The sequence below is a fragment of the Hibiscus syriacus genome, unplaced genomic scaffold (assembly GCF_006381635.1).
Source record: "Hibiscus syriacus cultivar Baekdansim isolate YM2019G1 unplaced genomic scaffold, ASM638163v2 tig00112776_pilon, whole genome shotgun sequence".
Classification (NCBI taxonomy): domain Eukaryota; kingdom Viridiplantae; phylum Streptophyta; class Magnoliopsida; order Malvales; family Malvaceae; genus Hibiscus; species Hibiscus syriacus.
This window is the reverse complement of record NW_024063401.1, coordinates 24,705-49,138: the sequence shown is the minus strand read 5'-3', so window position 1 is coordinate 49,138 and position 24,434 is coordinate 24,705. Positions and strand designations below refer to the sequence as shown.

Sequence of the window (24,434 nt, the reverse complement as noted above, 5' to 3'; positions counted from 1 at the left end):
GTTCCAATTAACGCATGAAGAAACCATAATAATTTAATTGAGGTTCCTTTTATGGAAGAAGACATGAAAATGGGTCAGGAACATACCAAGGAACAAAATATTGGAGGAATTCAAATCAATGCTAAGGAGAATGCTCAAATCAAGGAATACAGGCCAAATTTGGGAACGAGAAACCACACAGCCATATCAATTCAAGAAAAGGACTATAACTGCAGCCAAACATCTAGATGGAATTTTAAAAAGAAACCTAGTCATATTTCTTGGATTACGAATAAAGGTCTGAAAGTTAGAAAATCCAACAAACCTATCACTCCTAATGCTCCATTACTCTATGAATGGATCCAAGACAACAACATGAATGCAGAAAATTTAGCCCCACCTGATATTAATAGTCCCACTACCAATCAGACCCAACCTGTGAATCAAACTAATTAGAATCAGACTCAAGAAATGGATCAGAAAGGAAAAGAACAGGCAATTGGTATCACTTCTCTTTCTCAAGATTGATGAAGATCATGTTTTGGAATACTCAAGGAGTTGTCAAACCCTCCTTTAAAAGATATTTCAAGGATTGTGTGAATATTTACAAGCCTAAGATCATTACTCTTATGGAGACCCACATTAGCGGGAGTAAAGCTGATAGAATCATTAACAATGTGGGTTATAACAATTCTTTCAGAATTGAAGCACAAGGACACAATGGTGGCATTTGGGTGTTATGGGATAATTCGATGGATGCTAAGATTCTTAATGTTTCTAATCAGTATATTCATGCTAGCTTCAGAGGTAGTAATAGTAGTTGTTGGGAATATTTTACTGCAGTGTATGGTAGCCCTAACCCTAATATTATAAATAAGCTTTGGGTGTTTTTTTTGAAGCTAAACCTTAAAAATAATACCCCTGGATCTTAGGAGATGACTTTAATTGCATCCTAAGAGTTGAAGAAAGAATTGGTGGAAGTAAACGTTTTAGAGCTGGAAGTAAACTCTTTCAAGACTTCATATTCGACAATGAGTTGTTAGATATTAATTATCAAGGCGATGATTTTACTTGGCGAAGAGGTAACCTTTGGCAAAGACTCGACCGTTGCTTGATGAACATGAAATGGTTGGAGTTATTCCCTTATACTAGAGTGCAACATCTTGACCGTATTGGTTCAGATCACTGTCCTATCCTCCTACATACTGGTCATTCTTTCAATGACAACAAGAATAAACCTTTTAGATTCCTGGCTGCCTGGATGGAACACCCGGATTTTGAAAAGTTATTGAAAACAGAATGGGTTAAACACAATGACTTTTTAGAGAGCCTCAATCAAATCAAGCACATCCTAGGAGTTTGTAATAGAGAAACCTTTTGAAGCATTTAAAAAAAGAAAATAATTATCTCTCGCTTGAAAAGTATTGATAAGGCCCTACGCAATTATAACTCTTCCAAACTATCCAAAATTGAATTCGAGCTAAAAACTGAACTGGACACTATACTAAGACATGATGAAATTCTATGGGCTCAAAGGGCAATATGTAATTTGTTGAAACATTTTAATATTTCGATATAACAAATTAAGTTAAATGGATTTTAAGATTTTCCAAATGATTTTCTAAGTATATTCGATATAACTATTCGAATATCAAAACATTACTCCAAATATTTCAAAAATCATTTTTTGATCCTTACTTAAGTGTAAAATTAAGTTTTAATCATAAAACAATTTCAAAATATTTTACAAAGTATTTCGAACCAATTCAAAACCAAAAATTCCAGAATACTCAGAGGGAACCGATTCCCCCCCATAGGAGGAACCGATTCCCCCCTGAATGGTTTGGCTCCGAGATTTCCAGAATGCTCGGAGGGAACCGATTCCCCCCAAGGGGGTACCGATTCCCCCCTGTTCAACGGTCGAAATATTTGAATTTTACACTTAGGGAACCGATTCCCTATGATAGGGAACCGATTCCCCCCACTGTCCAAGCTGTTTTATTAAATGTTTTCACACTAAAACGGCTATAATATCTTCTCTAATTATCCCCAACGTTCAGAAGTGATTCAAGGTGTATTTAAGCAAGCTTAGAAGCCATTGATCAATAACAAGAAACATCAAGCAACTAGAATCAAGAGAGAATCAAAGAGAAAGCATCAAACCTCAAGTTTGAGCATTTCAAGCCCATTTTCATTCAATATTTATTTTGCTTTCAAGAACACTATTTGTGCTCAATTGTATTCATCTTTGAGTGTTCTTTTCTTTGTTCTAGAATTGTGCAAACATCTTACCTTGTGAGGTTTTCTTGTAAGTTTGCAAATTTGTAATCTTCTCTTTGAGAAAAGAGTGTTCTCAAGAGTTGGGGTATACTCTTGAGGGAATTGTAAGGTTATCTCTTTGGCCTCAAAAGAAAGAACAAATTAGTGAATTTGTTGGAAAATCCTTAGTGTGGATAGCTAAGGTAGTGGACGTAGACTTTGTTTGAGAAAGTCGAACCACTGTAAATCGTTGTGCAATTGCTTTCAATTTTCTGCAAAAGCTTCCACAAAATTTTTATTGCCAATTCACCCCCCTCTTGGCCAATTTCGTCATTCGATTAACTCAACAATTGGCATCAGAGCCTAACTCATTTGAAGGTTTAATCGCCTCTTGAGTCGATCCGGGAAGAGTTACATCGATTACAAAGTCATCAATGGCCTCCACTTCAAACTTCGACTCCGGTCTTGATTCGATGCCCGTCAACAAGCCTCCTTTCTTCAATGGAGCTAACTATGCATATTGGAAGAATAGAATGATGTACTTCATTCAAGCAAGTGACATGGGAGCATGGAATGCTGTAGAAGAAGGATACATCAAACCTCTCACTCATCCAAGGTTGTGGAGTGAAGGAGAGACAAGAATGTTCCAGCTCAACTCCAAAGCCATCCATATTATTTTTTGTGCTCTTGGACCAGATGAATACGGAAGAGTTTCATCGTGTACAACCGCCAAAGAAATATGGGACAAACTTCAAGTCACACATGAAGGTACAGATGAGGTAAAGAAATCAAAAATTAGTATTCTAACGCATAGCTATGAAAATTTCAGGATGAAACCAAATGAAGACATCAAAGCTATGACGGATAGATTTTCAACGATTGTCAATGGTCTCAAATCATATGGAGAGATCATCTCAAATGAAAAGCTTGTGAGGAAGTTAGTCTACTCCCTCCCAAAATCATGGCAATCAAAGAAGACGGCAATCATCGAGTCTAAGGACCTATCGTCCTTAACTCTTGAAGAACTTATCGGTTCACTCCTCACTCATGAGATGATGCTTGAAGATGAGGTGGACCTTGATAAAGTTGAAGAGACACCAAAGGAGAAGGAGAAGAAGAAAAACATTGGAGTTGCTCTCAAATCCACAAAAGATGAGAGTGATTCTAATGATGATGATGACGAGGAAATGGCATTGTTTGCCAAACGGTTCAGAAAAATGATGAGACCTTACCAAGGAAGAAAATTCAAACGAAACGAAGGCCTCAAAAATGAACCAAAAGAGAAGGACCCAATCATTTGCTATGAATGCAAAAAGCCGGGGCATGTCAAATATGATTGCCCACAATTGAAGAAAAAGGGTCAATCAAAGAATAAGCACAAGGCTCATGTGGCTACATGGAGCGATGAAGAAGGTTCCGATGAAGAGGAACAAGAAGTAGCAAACTTGTGCTTGATGGCATTCGGGGAAGATTCTAAGGTAACCTCTAACTCATCTGATTTTGATGATTTATCTTATGATGAGCTATTAGAGGAATATAATGGGTTGGCTTCGGATTATGAGAAATTATTTTTAAAATATAAAATGATGTTTCAAAATTGAAAAATGAAAATAAACTCATATCCAAAACCAACAATGATCTTGAAAGTAAAATTAAAGATTTGCAAATCAAACTAGAAGAGTTTGAAAAGAAAAATTTAGATTTGCAAAATTTACTTTCAAAGGTCAATGATGATCATCAAAAGAAAATTGATGATCTTAAAATCTCTTTTGAAAAAGTTGGAACAAAACGTTTTGAAAAAGGAGAAAATTCAAAATCCAACTTTGTTAGAAAAGATTTTAGAAACTACAATCATAGAAATCCTCAACGAACCTTAAATGGTAAAATATTTAGAAGTATATGGGTTCCTAAAGGACTCATTACTACTAAAGATAAAGATATCCTACAAAAATGTATACCTAAGGGAACTAGGATTTTGGAAACTAATGAATATGGACCCAAAAGAATTTGGGTACCAAAAATCAAAAATTAATCTATGTTTGTAGGGAAAGGAGCATTGCTACAAGGCACGGGAAACAAATTCAAACTCATGGTACCTTGATAGTGGATGCTCAAGACATATGACCGGAGACAAAAACCGGTTCATTGAGCTTAACGCCAAAAATGGAGGAGAAGTGACTTTTGGAGACAATTCAAAAGGTCACATTGAAGGTATTGGTACAATAGGTAATACCTCTTCCATACAAATTAAAAATGTTTTATATGTGAATGGATTAAAGCATAATCTATTGAGTATTAGTCAATTATGCGATAAAGGATTCAATGTCTTATTTGAAATTAATGGTTGTAAAGTCATTGACATTGCATCTAATCGGATTATGCTTGTTGGTCATAGAATAGGAAACATTTACATGGTGCATTTAGATTCTATTGATATGACTAATTTATGCCTAGTTGCTAAGGATGAGCATGATAGTTGGTTATGGCATAGGAGACTAGGTCATGCTAGTATGAGTGTTTTGCAACGGCTAATTCAAGGTGATTTAGTTCGAGGGTTGCCTAAGCTTAAATTTGATAATGATAAAATCTGTGATGCTTGTGCTAAAGGAAAACAAAAACGAGTTTCTTTTAAATCTATTAATGATGTATCAACTAGTAGAGTATTACAATTGATCCATTTAGATCTTTTTGGGCCAACTAGAACTACTAGCTTGGGAGGAAAACAATATGCATTTGTCTTGGTAGATGACTATTCTAGATACACTTGGGTTCTATTCTTAAGTACTAAAGATGAAGCATTAGAAAATTTCATCACATTTTCAAAAATAATCCAAAATGAAAAAGGTTACTCTATCACTAGTGTTAGAAGTGATCATGGAACTGAATTTGAAAATCTTGGATTTATTGAGTTTTGTAATTCTAACGGTATTAGCCACAATTTTTCAGCACCTAGAACCCCTCAACAAATGGAGTTGTTGAGAGGAAAAATCGAACTTTAGAAGAAATGGCTAGAACCATGCTTTGTGAAAATAATTTGCCAAAATATTTTTGGGCGGAAGCCACAAATACCGCTTGTTATGTTGTAAATCGAGTAATGATTAGGCCAATTTTAAAGAAAACTCCATATGAAATTCTCAAAAATAAAAAGCCTAACATTAGCTATTTTCATCCTTTTGGATGTAAATGTTTTGTTTTAAACAACGGTAAAGAAAATCTTGGTAAATTTGATGCTAAAAGTGATGAAGGAATTTTTCTGGGTTATTCCTTAAATTCTAAAGCTTATCGTGTATTTAATAAAAGAACTTTAGTTGTAGAAGAGTCTATACATGTTGTTTTCGATGATAATCCCCTTCCGAGGAAGGATTCTTCTGTTAATGATGATGTAGGTATTGTACAAGCAAATGACGTTAGACATTACGTTGGAGAATCATCATCAAAGGAAGAAACAAAAGATGAGGAAACTCATGATCCCCTCGAGAATCCAACCATTGAAGAAAGGGAAGTATCTTTTCCAAGAGAGTACAACTATGTCAAGGATGGTGAAATTATAGGTGATCTATCAAAAGGGGTAACTACTCGATCTTCTCTTAGAAATATCTGTAATTATGTTGCATTTATTTCATGCATAGAGCCTAAGAACATCAAAGAAGCATTAAAAGATGAACATTGGATTATGGCTATGCAAGAAGAATTAAATCAATTTGAGAGAAGTAAAGTATGGACATTAGTTGAAAGGCCTAGTGATAAATCTACTGTAGGTACTAGATGGGTTTTTAGAAATAAACTTGATGAAAGTGGTAATATAGTGAGGAACAAAGCTAGACTTGTTGCTCAAGGCTATACTCAAGAAGAAGGCATAGACTATGATGAAACATACGCTCCCGTAGCTAGGATGGAAGCAATTAGAATGTTATTAGCATTTGCATGTTTCAATGAATTTAAATTATATCAAATGGATGTTAAAAGTGCATTTTTAAATGGTTTTATAAAAGAAGAAGTGTACGTGGAACAACCTCCAGGTTTTGAAGATTCAAATTTTCCGGATCATGTTTTAAAATTGACAAAAGCTCTTTATGGTTTAAAACAAGCTCCTAGAGCTTGGTATGAAAGATTGTCAAATTTTTTAATTGAAAAAGGTTTTTTAAAAGGAAAGGTTGACACTACATTGTTTTTAAAGAGAAAAGGTAAAGATTTATTAGTAGTTCAAATTTATGTTGATGATATAATATTTGGTTCTACTAATGATGTTCTTTGTCAAGAATTTTCTAAGCTAATGCAAAGTGAATTTGAGATGAGCATGATGGGGGAGCTCTCATTTTTCTTGGGACTCCAAATCAAGCAAAGAAAAGATGGCATCTTCATTAATCAAGCTAAGTACGTCAAAGATATGCTCAAGAAGTTTGGACTGGAAAATGGGAAACCTCATAACACTCCAATGAGCTCTTCAACAAAGCTTGACTTAGATGAAGGAGGTAAATGTGTAGATGTTAAATTATATAGGTCAATGATTGGCTCTTTGCTTTATCTAACTGCAAGTAGACCGGACATTATGTTTAGTGTTTGCTTATGTGCTAGATTTCAATCATGTCCTAAGGAATAACATTTACTAGCTGTTAAGAGAATCTTTAGATACCTTAAGGACACTCATAGTTTAGGACTTTGGTATCCTAGAGACTCTAGTTTTAGCTTGCATGCTTTTTCTGATGCGGATTATGGAGGATGCAAATTAGATAGGAAAAGCACCTCCGGTACTTGCCAATTCCTTGGAAATATGCTGATTTCTTGGTTTTCAAAGAAACAAAATTGTGTTGCATTATCTACCACTGAAGCTGAATACATTTCAGCTGGTAGTTGTTGTGCATAAGTTTTATGGATGAAACAACAACTTTTTGATTATGGAATTGAAGTAGGTACTATTCCTATCAAGTGTGACAATACTAGTGCTATTTGTCTCACTAAAAATCCCATCCAACACTCTAGAACTAAGCACATTGAAATAAGACATCACTTCATTAGAGACCATGTCACTAAGGAAGATGTAGTTCTAGAATTTGTTGATACTTTGCACCAATTAGCGGATATCTTTACAAAACCCTTAGACAAGGAAAGATTTTGGACACTTAGGAGAGAATTAGGTTTAACTGACCTATCTTCACTTAGTGTTTAAAATAATTTTAGCACTTTTAATAAATACTGAAAAATGCTTACTATAATAATTTTTTTTTTGATTGCATTCTTGCTATTAATTAGGGGGAGTTTGTGATTCTTAGTGAAAATTAATTTTATGTTCAAAAATCGATTAAAGATTAATTTAATTGTTTGAACATAATTAATTTTTGATATATGAGTTGTCAATACCACTAGAAAAGATTAATTTAGCATTTTGTGCTTAAAAAAATCGGATTTTAGCATTTTGGTGCAGAGGGAATCGATTCCCCCCCTGAGGGAACCGATTCCTCCTTTGAAGGGGAACCGATTCCCCCCACAGGGGAATCGATACCCCCCTGGGGTTCTGTTAAAATCGAACAGAAAACCCCAAAATCCCAAACCCTCATTTTATTATTTCTTCCGCCGTTCTCACCCTCTAAACCCCTCAAATCTCCATTTTTGCCTCAAATCAACGATATTAATCGGAATTTGCTTCATAAATCATCTTCCAAACCTGTTGTAATCATTAAAATCGTGCAAACAACATCTAAATCCCCTCAATCTTCATATTTCAAGGTAAATTTTTCTAAACTCTTTATTTCATTATTTTTGAACATAGGATTAGTTTCAATTAGTTCTAGGTTGAAATAGTGATCGGGCATTGATTATTTAGTGATTAGAAACTAGATGTTACAACTAATTTCATCAAAAACACAAGAATTTTTCAATTTTTTTAAAATTTTCGAAATAAAAAAATATATATATATATATATTATTTTTCAAATTATTGTGTTTTGATCAAATTATATTGTTATTATGAAAAACTATACATATATTGTTTCTCAAAACCATATTTTTCAAAAGTTTTTCAAAAACTTTGCCCATTAGGATTGTTTTAGAGAATCTTGAAATATTGAGGACTCATTTGAGTTTTGGGATTAATTGAATTGCATACACTTGTTTTAAAATTGCAGGTTATTATATCTATTCCGATTTCCTTCACCATGTCAAATCCTAAACGTCCTAGGTCTTCATCTAGTCGTTCTAGTCGTCAACCAAATCCACCTCAAAATCCTCCTTCTATTCCAATTTCTAATCCCAATCCCACTGATCCTAACTTGACTATCCAAAATTCGTGTTTCAATCATCCTGGGTCTAGAAATCACCGATATTGGTATTATCAATATTTCGATTCTTACAAAATCCGGGAAGAACGTATTCCTTCTCGTCAAGCTATGTTAGCTATCGATTTTAAATATCTTCCCATTTTACAAGAATGGAAATTTGATAAACTATTTGATCTTGAACCCATCGTTTACCATCAACTTGTTCGTATATTCTACTCTAATGCTGTATGTGTTAAAAACCAAGCTGAAACAGAAACTATAGGAATTCGTTCCTACCTCCTAGGACAATTCTTATATATTGACCCGGCATATATAGCCAATACATTTGGATTAGATAATGATGGTATCTCGAATGAAAAACAAATTTTAGGTTCTCGTTACAAAAGAAGAGATAGTGCGAGTGTCTTAGACCTACATGAGCGTTTTCTTCATCTAATGATTTCTTGGTGGTTTCGACCATCCGGAGGTCGTTATTCTACTCTTAGAGCTTTGGATCTTTGGTGGTTACATTGTTTCGAAAACCGTATTAAAATTAACCTACCTCAGATTATTTTTGCTGAAATTGTTGAAACCGTAAATCTTGTTCCTAACAAGAAACACTGTTCATCTCTAGTTTACGGTTGCTTTTTGAGTAATCTGTTTTCCAAAGCCGGGCTTAGAGTAAGTCTAGATGCCGTTTTTCCTCTTAAGAAACAAATAAATCTTCTTTCCTTAACGAGAGCGGGATGGGTAAAGGACAAAGAAACCGGTGAATGGGTTCGTTCTTCTACTCCGGGAGCTAGTTCTTCACAAGCTCCACCCGAAGCTGACGAAGATCCCGAGTTTGAACAATTAATGAGGGATATTGATGAAGTTGAAGAAGAACCTGATCAGCCCGAAGAGCAGCCCGAGGAGCAAGCACAACAAACGCATCAAATGCCTCCATATTTTCAATCCTTTATGGAGACATTCGATTACCGATACGCTACCATGGACTCGCGTTTTTCCTCTATAGAGTCTCATTTATCCACAATGGGAGCTCAACAATTAGAGATTCTTCGGGAGATGCGTGCAAACAATGAATCAACCAACGCTCGTATAAATGAACTCACACACGAGATGGCCGCCATGCGAGCCCGTTTTCCTCCTACCGATCCGGATGCTTGATTTTATGTTTAGCTTTAAAACTTTGAACAAAATGAATATTGTTTCAACATTTTGATATGTTTGATTTTGTGGATTGTTGGATTTTGGATATATGAATGGTGTGAACTTATATGTTTGGTGTGTTTTATTCATTTTTGCATCATTTACATTATCATTAGCAATATGACCAATTTTGCCATATCACATTATTTATGAATATTGATTTATGAAACTAATGGCTAACCTCTCTTTTGATTATGATCTTAGCAGCTTAAGCTTATAATTAATAAATCAATTGGCTAAATGATTTACAAAACCTTGTTTTACAATGTCTTTTTGATTTAACAAAAAGGGGGAGAAGAATAAGTGTTAAAGTAAGGGGGAGTAATTTCTAATTTTAATTTTCTAATTTCAAAACTTGATTTCAAAAATCTTAAAATTACTAAAATGTTTTGTTATATCAAAAAGGGGGAGATTGTTGAAACATTTTAATATTTCGATATAACAAATTAAGTTAAATGGATTTTAAGATTTTCCAAATGATTTTCTAAGTATATTCGATATAACTATTCGAATATCAAAACATTACTCCAAATATTTCAAAAATCATTTTTTGATCCTTACTTAAGTGTAAAATTAAGTTTTAATCATAAAAAAATTTCAAAATATTTTACAAAGTATTTCGAACCAATTCAAAACCAAAAATTCCAGAATACTCAGAGGGAACCGATTCCCCCCCATAGGAGGAACCGATTCCCCCCTGAATGGTTTGGCTCCGAGATTTCCAGAATGCTCGGAGGGAACCGATTCCCCCAAGGGGGTACCGATTCCCCCCTGTTCAACGGTCGAAATATTTGAATTTTACACTTAGGGAACCGATTCCCTATGATAGGGAACCGATTCCCCCCACTGTCCAAGCTGTTTTATTAAATGTTTTCACACTAAAACGGCTATAATATCTTCTCTAATTATCCCCAACGTTCAGAAGTGATTCAAGGTGTATTTAAGCAAGCTTAGAAGCCATTGATCAATAACAAGAAACATCAAGCAACTAGAATCAAGAGAGAATCAAAGAGAAAGCATCAAACCTCAAGTTTGAGCATTTCAAGCCCATTTTCATTCAATATTTATTTTGCTTTCAAGAACACTATTTGTGCTCAATTGTATTCATCTTTGAGTGTTCTTTTCTTTGTTCTAGAATTGTGCAAACATCTTACCTTGTGAGGTTTTCTTGTAAGTTTGCAAATTTGTAATCTTCTCTTTGAGAAAAGAGTGTTCTCAAGAGTTGGGGTATACTCTTGAGGGAATTGTAAGGTTATCTCTTTGGCCTCAAAAAGAAAGAACAAATTAGTGAATTTGTTGGAAAATCCTTAGTGTGGATAGCTAAGGTAGTGGACGTAGACTTTGTTTGAGAAAGTCGAACCACTGTAAATCGCTGTGCAATTGCTTTCAATTTTCTGCAAAAGCTTCCACAAAATTTTTATTGCCAATTCACCCCCCTCTTGGCCAATTTCGTCATTCGATTAACTCAACATAATTGGATTGCTCATGGTAACAAGAACACGAAATACTTTCATTCGTATGCAATTGCAAAAGGCATGAGGAAAAGGATTACAACTCTTAAAATTGAATCGAAGGTTTGGTATGATGAACAGGAAATTCTAAAAAAGTATGTTAAAGATTTATATGAGAAACTGTTATTAAGGATCTGTCAATCAATCAAAATCTGGATGACCAAAGGTTTTTCCCTGAGCTGAAAAAGGAGGCTTTTATTTAGCATGGAACCTCTCAAATCCCCCGGTTTATATGGTTTTCATACTACTTTCTACCAAAATAACTGGGATACAGCTGGGGGAAAAGTTTGTCACCTAGTTAATCAATGCCTTAATGGGGGTCAGATCAATGAAGAGATAAACATAACGAGTATGGTTTTAATTCCTAAGGTTGATAGTCCTGAAAGAATTACTCAGTTCAGACCCATTAGCCTTTGCCAGGTTATTTACAAAATTATTACGAAAGTTATTGCGAATCGCCTTAAACCTATTCTACCTACTGACATCTCAAATAGTCAAATGAGTTTCGTACCGGGAAGGGTGATTACTGATAACATCCTTCTTACTCAAGAGGTTATTCATTCCATGAAGAAGAAGAAAAGAAGGAAATGATGAATTGCCATAAAAATTGATCTTGAAAAAGCTTACGACAGACTGGGCTGGAATTTTATCAAGAATACAATGGAGAAATTGGGACTGCCTAACAGGATGATGAAGACTATAATGAATTGCATAAGTTCTACAACTATTCAGATAAATTGGAATGGTGAACTTACAGAGCCTTTCAAACCTTCTAGAGGGATAATACAGGGAGACCCTTTATCGCCTTATATCTTTGTTATCTGCATGAAAAGATTAGCTCAAGAAATTACCTTAGCTGTGGAAAAAAGAACCTGGAAACCTATTAAACTTTTTAAAAATGGTCCTAATATTTCTCACATTTTCTTTGCAGATGATCTATTGCTTTTTGCGGAAGCTGATAATTCTCAAATTGAAGTTATTCAGGCTACTCTAAACAGATTCTGCTGCAATTCAGGACAGAAAGTTAACCTGTAAAAATCTAGCATTTACTTCTCCAACAATGTTGATGCTCAAACCAGAAGATCCATTACTAACAAACTAAATATTATGGAAGTGAATAATCTTGGAATATACCTAAGAGTTCCTATATTGCACAACCGAATCAATAAGCACACTTACAGTAGTATTATCCAAAGAGTTAAAGACAGACTCACATAATGGAAAGCTAAAGCCCTCTCACTGGCAGGAAGAATTATGCTTGCCAAATCGGTTCTTTCTTTAATTCCTGCATATACTATGCAATCAATTTTAATCCCCAAAGGAATTTGCACTGAGCTGGAAAGACTTACAAGGAATTTCATCTGGGGAAATTCGAATGAACAAAGAGGATTACATATTGTGAACTGGGACACACTCTGTAAACCTGCTAAAGAATGAGGACAAGGATTAAAAAATTTAAGGAGCCAAAATAAGGCTTTTATTTTTAAACTTGCTTATAAACTTATTAACAGACCTGATCTTTTGTGGGTGCAGGTGATGAGAAATAAGTACAAAATGAATGATGTCTTACTTGAAAAGCTACAAAAAAGAGGTGGATCACAACTATGGATTCAGATATGTTCACTATGGCCTAATTTTAAACAGAACATATGTTGAAATATCGGCAATGGAAAACATGTGAAATTCTGGCATGACAAGTGGTTAGACATCAAAGATCCCCTTTTTAGTTTATGTAAACAGCCAAAGGAAGTTGAAAATGATAAGTCGACACTTAAGGATATGATCAACCAAAACGATAATTGGGATTAGAACAGAATGACAAAATTTCTCTCGGATCAAGTCCTCAATATGCTGAAAGCTACTCCGCCTCTAGTGGATGAGATCCTGACTGACTCTCCAGGTTGGAGCCTATCGAAAAAAAGAGAATTCTCGGTGAAATCTGCATACAAATGGATAGGAAATATTAACATCAATATGGAAGGGAAAATTTGGAGCAGTATTGCTAAACATAAAAACATTCCCAGGGTCAAAACTTTCTTATGGCTGATTAGATGAAACAAAATCCTAACCAACTCGGAAAGAAAACGAAGACATTTGACGATGGATGAGAGTTGCCCTATGTATGGATACGAAGTCGAAGACATCAATCACATCCTAAGATTCTGTCCTATAGCCTTAACTATTTGGGCAGAATTGATCGAGTATAGGAAAATGGATAGATTCCTAAGCAAGAGTATGGAGGATTGGGTTATTGAAAATCTTGAAGCGACACAAACCCCTAATGCAAGAACGAAAAATTGGCTGACTTTGTTCAGTTCTGTTATTTGGTTCATCTGGAAGAGAAGAAATCATACAGTGTTCGATTCTGAAATGATTGAGAGAGAATCTATCATCCAACAAGCATATAGACTTACCCAGGAGGTTGAAAATTCGGAAGTCCTAAAGCTTGGGATTAATCATACCAGAAGGAATACCCAATATCGATGGCAAAAACCAGAGATTAATTATTTCAAAGTAAACACTGATGGGTCTAGAAACTCGAATAATGGATATGCAACGTGTGGAGCAATAGCTAGAGACTATAAGGGTAACTGGCTCTGGGGATTTAACAGGAAAATAGGTAAATGTTCCTTATTGAAAGCAGAACTCTGGGGAATTCATGAAGGTTTAAAAATGGCGTGGATGAAAGGAGATAGGAAAATAATTTTGGAATCGAATAACAAGGAAGCAGTAAACTTGACAATCAATGGATCTACCGAACACAGATATCCAACAATCCTTCAACACATACACATTCTGATCAAAAGAAATTGGGAGATTAAGATTCAGAACATACCGAGGGAGGCTAACCGCGTCGCAGATTTCATTGCCAAGCTAATGAGGAACCAGCAAGAGGATACGATCTATTTGCACACTCACCCTAAGGAAGTAGAAGAGCTGATTAGAGATGATGTAACCGGCTTCTAAGAGGCCCAGTCTCCTGTATTAAACCAAAAAAAATAACACATCTTTTACAATCATAGTAAATTTTATTTTTATTAGTACTTTTACTTTTGAATACTTAAATATTTATAAAACAATTAAGGTTTAATTTTTTATAATATTTAATATTATTTACAATTTAAACTTATAAAAATGTGTAATAACAATTTTTACAATCAAACATGACATAAAAAAGATTTAATTATATTGTGTTTGTCATACATGTTTAGGTAATTATATTATTTTTTAAAATTTTCCTAACTTTATTTTATTTAATGTGCATAACTCCACTCTAAAATAAAATAGACTTTAAAACATTATTTTATTTAATTATATGTATTTTTTATATTTTATTATTGAAATTGTTAATATATTTTTATGAGTATGATGATACTCATATTGTATTTTTTTATTATTTATTTAATATAATTAAATTTTAACTCAAAAAATTATAATAGTCCTGTTTTGTTTCTAAAAATTATTTATCCAAAAAATAACATAAAATGCTAAAATTTTAAAATTAATCATTTTAAAAATTAAAATTTTTATTTAAAAAAAATCCTAAAAATTTTATATTTGAATCAAGATTATGATGATTTGTACATTTTAATTGTAATTAGTTAAATATAAATATAAATATTAGATTTAAAATTTGAAGAAAAATAAGAAAAATGAATAATAATCGAACACCTCTAAAAATAATAAATAATGTTTAGGAACAGTTCTAAATTTTAGTATGTGAAACATAGAGTCAAATAAAATAAAGAAAAAGAAAATCATTGAAAAAAGAGTGGTATCATCCCTTCATTACTCATCCTTTCCTCTTTCCATATTTGATATTTTTCCCTCTCTCTAACTCCACTAGGGCTTCTTCATCTCCCTTTCTCTGTAAGTCGCAAATCTCTCTTTTTATCTTTTTCTCTTACGCCCTTCTTTCATGCTTCTTCTTCTTCTTTTTCCTTGGAAAAAAGGAAAAAAAAACTGATTGTTTAATTTTTTTCTGAAGCTGTCCAGATGGATTTTCAGATTGGGTCTTCCATTCTTTTAATTGATTTTCTTTCTATTGAACTCTTTGCTTCTTTATTTATCTTTTCTTCTTATGTACTTGTATTTGTTAAGATGGGATTTCGATTTACTCTTCAATCTTTGTGTTTGCTGCGACTTGTTCTTCATGATTGATCTTCATGGGTTTTTGATTTCTTCACATATTGGGGTTAGTTCTACTTCTGCTATTCCCACTCGTCATTTTAAGTAAGGGTTTTTTTTTCCAAGTCGGTTCTTTCTTATAGGGTTCCCATATTTTGTTTGTGATTTTTATTGAAGCATTGAAAGTGGGCATGGTGAAAATTTAGGGTTTTATTAGATTTTTGGATTTGTGTCATATTTTTTTGATGAGCTTATTATTTTATACGTAATGATTGCAGCATTGTGGATCAAGAGTAGGGGGCTTTCTTGGATTTTTTTTTGTTTCTCTTGCAATATTACTAAAGGTTATATTATAAAGTGGAAATGGTGGGCAAAGAGGATGTTCCCGCTAGTCCTAGGGCTCCATCATGCCAGGTTTCCAGCTCGCGGAAAATGTTTTGGCGTTCAGCTTCATGGTCCGCTTCGCAGACGAGTGGTCAAATTCCATTAACTGAGGACAAGGATCTAGGAGAAGGTCCTAAAGGTAATGATGGTTCTAATAATAATGGACAGACCCGCCGGTTTCCTCCTCCTCCTTTAACTCCTCGTTCGCAACAGAATTGTAAGGCCAGGTCCTGTTTACCACCTTTGCAGCCACTGTCGATTGCACGGAGGAGTTTGGATGAGTGGCCAAAAGCTGGTTCTGATGACCTTGGTGAGTGGCCACAGCCGCCTACCCCAAGTGGGAACAAGAGTGGTGAGAGGTTGAAGCTTGATTTATCATCAATTCAGTGGAACAATGATAATAATGGTGGGCTTTTAAAGAGGGACAAGATTGCTTTCTTCGATAAAGAATGCTCGAAAGTGGCAGAACATATTTATCTTGGTGGAGATGCGGTTGCAAAGGACAGGGAAATACTCAAAACGAATGGTATTACTCATGTTTTAAATTGTGTCGGCTTTGTTTGTCCGGAATATTTCAAGGCTGATTTTGTGTACAGAACTTTGTGGTTGCAAGATAGTCCATCAGAGGATATTACTAGCATACTTTATGATGTTTTTGATTATTTCGAGGATGTTAAGGAACTGGGTGGAAGAATTTTTGTTCATTGTTGCCAGGGCGTATCAAGGTCCACATCATTGGTGATAGCATATCTTATGTGGAGAGAGGGACAGAGCTTTGATGATGCCTTTCAGTATGTAAAAGCTGCAAGAGGAATTGCTGATCCGAATATGGGTTTTGCTTGCCAGTTGTTACAGTGCCAAAAGAGGGTCCACGCATTCCCGTTGAGCCCTAGTTCCATATTGAGGATGTATAGAATTGCACCTCACTCACCTTATGATCCGTTGCATCTGGTACCTAAAATGCTGAATGATCCGTCTCTTTCGGGTCTGGATTCTCGAGGTGCATTTATTGTTCATATACCTTCTGCAATATATATTTGGATTGGCAAAAACTGTGATTCTATCATGGAAAGGGACGCACGAGGAGCTGTTTGTCAAATTGTTCGGTATGAGAGAGTGCAAGGGCCGATAATAGCTGTAAAAGAAGGAGAAGAACCGTCTTGTTTTTGGAATGCATTTTCGAACCTTTTACCATTGATGGATAAATCTCGAAATAAAGTCGAGGTAGGGGAATCTGCAGTTAAGATTTGCCATGGCGAGAGGAAAGTCGATTCATATAATGTTGATTTTGAGATTTTTGAGAAGGCTATAAAGGGTGGTTTTGTCCCTCCGTTTGCTTCATCTGAGAATGAACTCGAAACCCACCTTCCTGAAAGAGAAAGCAGTTGGAGTATGCTTCGATGTAAATTTGCCTCTGGCGTAACTGAGTTTGTTTCCACACCAAAGATATTGTTCTCCAGGGTTTATTCAGATTCCATGATGATAGTTCATTCATCATCACCGTCATCAACATCCTCCTCGTCTCCTTATCTTTCACCGGACTCCATCTCTTCTGATTCTAGCACTTGTTCAAAGTGCCTTTCGGAATCTTCTCTCGATTCACCTTCATCTGTTTCATATTCTCTTCCTGTTTCAACTTTGTCTAACCTTTCTAACTTGTCTCTTGTTTCATCCCGAACTTCTTCACACCTTAAATCTAATAGCACGGAAATTGGCAGTGCCGATTTCACTTCTCAACCTTGTTCTCAATCCGCATCATCACTCGTACAAAAGGTTTCACCTTCTCTTGCTGAACGCCGAGGTAGTTTGTCAAAGTCTCTCAAGCTTCCGGTGGTGAGTGATAATGTAAGAAACACAAATGAGCGGTCATGTTTTCTTGTCAAGAAAGGTGGGATCCAGATAAATAAAGATTATAGTTCATCATGTGAATCAGATATTGAAATTGTCTTTGACTCCAAGCCTGGTGGTGGAAATGGTGTGGATATTTTGATTCAAGGTTCTGGTTTGAAGATATCTCCAGGTAGACTAGCTAATGTCGACTCACGTGATACGAACTATGCTTTTGTTAAAACTTGTGAAAGTCCAGAAAATCCTCCCCAGGATGGTCTTGCGTCTTCTGTTCCAAACAGAATGGAGGAAAGTATTCTGGCTTGCCCTGGTGTACTTCAGCCTTTAGTATGCCGCTGGCCCAGTATAGAGAAGATGACAAAATTTAATAGAACTGATCTAGATTCAAAATCAGCTTTTGCAATTTTTTGTCCGACTACAGCCATGAGCAAAAATGAAGATTGGATTCTATATCTTTGGATAGGGAGGTCTTTTCATCAGGAAAAAAGTTTGATTCAGTTAGATAACGGCAGATTGATGGGGGATAGAGAAGATATTGACTGTGACCAAGTTGGTTGTGATCTTCCAACTCAAATGGGTCTGCCGAAGGATATCCCCGTGAAGGTGATTAATGTTTTTGAAGTTTTGGACTTTATATTATTTACTTCTTGTTCTCATGTCCAATCACGGGTTATGCTATATATACTATGGCATGTTTGCTTTAGATTTAAGATCGTGAATAAGATTTAAGCACTAACCACTGTATATCAATGTTTACAAATATGATACCATAAGATGTTTCAGAAATATCATTGCATAATTCTTAATCTTTTTTAAAAGGAACCATATCTTTGTTTGATTTGGTGAATTTAACTAAATATGCTGTCATGGATTGTTCTTTAGGGGAATCTATACGCTACTCAAATTAAATTTTCTTGTTATGCTTATGCTAGAGTAGAATTATGTTTGAGATTTTCACCACCATTAAAAAAACTGGACCAGAGGTTGTACGGATTGAATTTCCACAAAGTTGCATTTAGTTTAATGTTAATATCTTTCATATGAAACTAAGAGATTAAAGTGTAAATCTCATTAATTTACGAATAAACTAAAAGATAGAGAAGATAGTATACAGAAAACCTGTTTACCTCTAAAAGAAATTCGTAAGATTTGTCTGTGAGTTCTCTTTTGCGACAATCTGTTTGATTTTGACATGTTCCTTTGTATTCAGCCAAAGAATAGATGTGAATCAACTCTTTTTCCTTTTAACCTTCTAACGTGGACCTTGATTATTTACCATGAGCAGATAGTTAACGAAGATGAGGAACCGACAGAATTTCTTATGTTGTTGAAGATGATGTAGATTTGCTTTAATTAAGGATAGGTCTACAAGCTGAGACAGTTAATAGATTCTCTTTTGTTTCATCAAATGGCTTATTTTTGTTGTGGAATTTCAGCCATCAAGCGTAGTTCCCATGGCAAAACAAACGAGGTTAGTAGCATCCTTTTTCCTGTCATTTATTATTGATTGTTTTATTCCAGAAAGATATCTATACCTGGGTGCCTAAGTTTCCCCTACTCTTTTTATTGAAATATCTGTGTTTGACACTCTTGTCTGGATACGAGGACATGATCCTCCAACTACTCCAAATACTTGGAAATCTTGGAAAATCTGACACATCGGAATTTGAGTAACATAGCTAGGCACTGTAGTTGGCTAGCAGCATTTTATGGATTGTTAATAGTTAGATTATACACCAGCCTACAACCACTGCTGCATGCAAGGATTTTTATACCCTCAAAATCATATTTCAACTAGTTTAAATTGTGTGCTGATAGGCCACAACTGAGTTGCTCTGTTTTGCCACTTCCTGTTGTTTTGAGTTTTATCCGAGAACTGAATGGATATGAACTATGCGAAGCAATTTTGATTGTGTCAGGATGGTCGTTCACATGTTTCTTTTCCATATTTCTCATTACATTGGATGTCACTCAGCTTAAAGTTCATTTCCAGTTGGCTGTTTTTAGTTCATAAGACTTAAGTGTTATAGAACATGAAGACAATGAGCAAGATATTAGTTGAAACATGTTATCTATGAAACTATGCTATAGAGATTGGGGCTCAAAGGAGGGGGAATTTAAAATTAGTTAAAATTTCACAATGGATGCAAAAGAATGATGAAAAGTGCTTTTCAAACTAGTTTTTTGTCCAAACGTAAAGGCTAAAAAATGTTTTTGGTTTTCAAAAAGTGCTTTTGGATATGAAATTATTAAAACACACTATTCTTTTATCTCTTTAAATCAATTATACTTGTCAACATAGATTGTTTTCCCCACTGCCTTGTGACCACCATCATTTTTGTGTTCTGGACTTACTTTTCTGTTGTGTTTAAAAAGATTAGTTGCATGCAGCTAGTTGTACGTTTTGCTTATCATCTGTGTGATTCGATGTTTTAGGTAACTACCATGTTGGAATTCACCGGGTTGTACAACATAATAACGACGTTGTAACTGGTAATCAATTGTTTCGATAGACAGTTATTGTATATTCAGTTTTATCAGAATCGAAATCCAAAAATCTTAGTTTTCCAGCCTCACTGTAATTTTGGTTTCTTTTTCCAAATTTGAGTACTCACTTTATGGCAAATGTTGGATTCCAAAGAGCATTATCTTCTAGTTTGCTTTATATATATTTGCCCATTAGTCCAGGGAATTGATGGGCCAGAACACACAAAGAAACCAAGTATAAGGGCTTGGCAAAGAGGAATACAACTGCAATCAACCGGATGTCCATTTCAGTAAGCCAAAACCCTACGTTATTTGTAAACCAGTTCTTTAGCTGGTGTCGGAAATATCACCAAAGATACAATCTCAAACAAATACTTCAGTTGGTACAGAGTTTTCGTCGCTGATAATGACAAAAGAATTCTTCAGAATTTAAGAACCAGACGCCACCGTATTCTTTCATATTTTCCTTCCATACACTTTCCTCTTCCCTTTTACTCACATGTTTTGGTAAACCTTTTTCTGTAACCCCCTAGACCCGGCCTATGCGTTTAGATTAAGTCTAGTGGATCACAAAGACATTTTTCAAAACCGTTATCCAATCAATGTAAAATCACATTATTCATGACATGAAATTATAATAAATTATACTATTAAATATAAAACTAATCAGTAATAAATTAATTTAAAACATATATTAAAAATCAAAATCACGATAAACTGAATAGTAATAGCAAAAGTATCATCATTATAAAATCCAATACTTTAAAATAGGTCATGTCACCAGAATAAAGTCAACTTGCAAGTTTAAAATATTACAATCAGATATATTTCAAGAGATATGTTGATCCTCCAAGTGCTCGAACCGAGGTATCTAACCAACAGTATCTGAAAGGGGAAAAACATTTTCGAAAGGTGAACTAGGCTCAGTGTGTCCCAACATTACCATAAAATCACAATAGGTACATTAAACAAATCATAGTCCAGTAAATCTCACAAATTCGTAAAAGAGTTTAACTTTTGAAAATCATAGTTTAAACCCTTTTCTGGTACACCATCAGTAGTTCCAAAATTATTTTCCATATAGCTTACTTTATGCACATAGCAAAAAAGAAAGCCGACTTAAGGATAGGCTATGATGCTTGTATCCTTAAGCCCAAGTCAATAAGTCCATATAGCTTACCCTAAGCACACAGCAAAGGAAAGCCGACCTAATGAAACATCTTGGGGCCCTCAAGAGTCACATTAGGCCCGTTTATTAGCTTGATCAGAGCTATACAATTGTAGTTCAATCCATCCCAAAATCAATATCCATATACCAGTCATCAAAGTCCATAAATCATCAACAACAAATCGGTGTACCAACAATAATAATCCATAGATTTCAATGTACCATATTTCAAAACATATAAAACCATTATGTAGTAAACAAGAACACACCTCGATAATGGGTTCAGATAGTAGATCTACTGATTGCTGGTTTCACCACGCTCTGCTACAGTTTTCGAATTGGTGAATACTGGTATACGTGGTTTAACTGATCTAGAAGAGCTGGGTCGAGTTGTCGAACGATCCGGAGAGTCTATTGAACCTTCAAACAATAATAATTAATCAGCCCCAAATCTTACTTAATTGTTCAAAGCTAAAATTATTAAGTATATAAGCATTTTTCGGGTTTGACTATCATTTTGGGGTATTTCGAGTCTGAATTTGGCCAAACAGATTGCGGAATCGGAATCAGGACGTCGAAAAACATAAAGTATGAATTTTCGAAAATTCAGATTCTTGGTCAAAGTCAAAGTCAACCACTTTGACCATCAATTTGGAGGCCTTCGGGTTCGAATTTGACGAAACAGACTTCGGAAACGGATTCGGGACGTCGAAAACTATCAGAATAGGTATACTCGGAAAAGATTTACGGTCGTTTAAGGGTCGGTCAAAGCCATTTTAAGTTTTGGTCAAAAGAAGTCAACTGTCAACGATCAACGGTCGGGTCGGGTCAGTCGGGTCCGGTCAGACCGGTCAAACCGGTTCAGACCGGTCGAAACCGGTTCGAACCGATCGAAACCGATCAAAACGGTTTTCAGCCCTCCACTCTCCCTACGGCAGCGCGTGTGACGCGTGAGGCCTCCTCCGGGGGTCTAAATATTCCGGAAAAATTTCTAAAAATTATTTTAAGCGATTTCGAGATACTTACAAAGATCGGTTCAAATTTTTTGAACGGCGGAGAGCTCGATTTCAACTCGGCCGAATCTTTGACTGCTCCACCTCCTCACGCGCCGCCGTCGACGGCGAACAAGGTTGACACCGGCGGACTCGAAACGACACAAGGAACACGATGGTGCAGGAGGTGTCGTAAACGGAGCTACGATCGGCGGTGAATTTAAGATATTCCCGGTGATAGAGCTAACAAAAACGTCGAGACTTTGACTGTAAATTCCTGACGTTTGGCAGCGTTTCACTTCAATTAAATTGAAGGATTTGTTCCACGCTCGATGATGAACACAACGGTGGTTTTAAAACGACGATCGGAATTTGAACGGCGTCGGAATCAGAGTTGGAAATGACGTATGGGAAAGGAAAATTGGGAGCATTTTGGTTCTGAAAATCAGAACCAAATGCACGCTTATAATCACTAAAAGCTGCCGACAATTTTAGGGTAAATTCAAGGCTTGGTCCCTGGATTTCCTTTACTTCTAAAATGGCCTATAAACTCTCATAAATTTTGATTTAGTCACCAACAATTTACCAATTTTCACAATTAACCTCTAATTTCAATTAAATATTATTTTGTAAATATTCGGGTTGTTACATTTTTCATCAAAATAATTTTATTTTTGTTGGATGGAAATTGTTAGTTAATTAACAATCAACATGTTTTGTTGACGTGACATTTTCATATATAGATCCAATCTCTAACGAGGTATGTGTCACGTAAATAAAAAAGTATAGGAACAAAGTATAAAAGTTACGTCAACAATATGTATTAGTCATTAGTCAACTATTAATTTCCACCACACCAAACATGGTTTGTTTTGACTTAAAATTAAAATGTTTGAAGCTAAGATGTTTAAAAAAGCGAAAAAAAAAATCAAATTAATTTTTTTTTAAAAAAGCCTAGAAGCTATTAATCTTAAACTATGTTTAGTTTATCTTATCAATATTTCAATTATTAATAAAATTGATGTCCCATGTTTTTTAATCTAAAATGTAAATAAAAAATTTGAATTCAACCGTCAATTTTTTCCTCATTGGTTCGTTCTATACACTTTCTTCTTATATTCTTTTACTTTCAGCATTTGAATTTTTTATTCCCCCCTCAGATGCGCTACAATGATCTTCGAATACGATAGAGTTCAAAGTAGTAGTTTGCAAACGAAAAAAAAATATGCGCGCGAATGTCATCCTTCATCATCCTCGAGCGATGGAAAATGAATCATATAAAAGATTTGATTTTGTTTATCAAGATCCATTTTTGCTTCTTCAATGGCCATCTACGGAGCAGGTGTTTTTGCTAGTCATGGAGTCAGAACTCCTATTCCCGTTTTCATTCCGCTAGGAAACAACCTGTTTTGGTACGTCGGGAACCTTCCGCCGTCGCTAGGGACTGGAGTGCTCATCCCTAACTACCACGGAGTCTTTCATGGAGGCGGAGGAGGAGCTGAGGGTGGCGGACAAGGCAACACACAACGCATTGGCAGAGCTAATGCTCAAGCCGGTGGCCACCCTATAAGCACAACGGAGCACGAAATAGACGAAGAGGAAGGGGTTTGGTGTTAGGAAATAAACCAAGTACAAGTAATTTCTCTATAACCAGATTAGTGAGAATGCAAAATAAAAGCAAAAAAATAATACCCGAAATTGATAACGGAGTTCAGCCAATTGTGCTTACGTCTCCGGACTGCTGCAGATCTTTTACTAAGAGAGAAAATTTACAGGTGTTTACAAAACACTCACTACTCACAAAAAAGCTCTCTAGTATTGGGAGAAATAAATGATTTTTGGAATGGTTTTGAAGCTAAATGAGCTAGGGTATTTATAGTTGAAACTTAAGGACTTAATCTTGTAAATACCCTAAAGTCTAGGTATTAATTGTGATTATCCCATTATCATTTTTCAACAAACATCTACCAAACTTTGAAAAACTATTTTTCAAAGAAACATTTACCAAACTTTGAAAACCATTTTCAAAGAAACATTTACCAAACTTTGAAAACCATTTTTTCAAAGTTGATTACCAAACTTGAAAACCATTTTAATACTTTCAACACTTGGCTCTTGGGAGTTGAGCTTTACAACCACATTAATTTCAACACATGATCGGATGTTTTTATTTTATGAGTGTGCTATGTAGATTACAACTTTGATCACTTGTTTG

The 24,434-nt window shown here is 35.1% G+C and overlaps 1 protein-coding gene and 1 long non-coding RNA gene across 3 annotated transcripts; one reads left to right on the top strand and one right to left on the bottom strand.

The window, feature by feature from the left end:
• Window positions 1-14,994: 14,994 nt before the first annotated feature.
• LOC120183500 (protein-tyrosine-phosphatase MKP1-like) lies at window positions 14,995-20,142 on the top strand. Of its 2 annotated transcripts, none has more exons than XM_039188178.1 (4): window positions 14,995-15,082; window positions 15,619-18,175; window positions 18,858-19,043; window positions 20,009-20,142. In XM_039188178.1, exons 2-3 carry the CDS (start codon window positions 15,704-15,706, stop codon window positions 18,912-18,914), a joined length of 2,529 nt encoding a protein of 842 aa, XP_039044109.1. In that variant the 5' UTR covers window positions 14,995-15,082; window positions 15,619-15,703; the 3' UTR covers window positions 18,915-19,043; window positions 20,009-20,142. The 2 variants fall into 2 exon arrangements, with proteins under 2 accessions (XP_039044109.1, XP_039044108.1); XM_039188177.1 differs by lacking the exon at window positions 14,995-15,082 and adding an exon at window positions 15,288-15,445.
• A 3,123-nt stretch (window positions 20,143-23,265) lies between these two features.
• On the bottom strand, window positions 23,266-23,952 carry LOC120183503. Its single transcript, XR_005521951.1, has 2 exons — window positions 23,912-23,952; window positions 23,266-23,783 (listed from the first exon to the last, which is right to left on the bottom strand). It is a non-coding gene; the product is annotated as an uncharacterized LOC120183503 (long non-coding RNA).
• Window positions 23,953-24,434: the final 482 nt, after the last annotated feature.

Coding starts and splice junctions, on each gene's coding strand:
- LOC120183500 (XM_039188178.1), top strand. CDS start 15,704: ATGGTGGGCAAAGAGGATGTTCCCGCTAGTCCTAGGGCTCCATCATGC. Junction 18,176..18,857: donor CGAAGGATATCCCCGTGAAG/GTGATTAATGTT, acceptor TACCATGAGCAG/ATAGTTAACGAAGATGAGGA.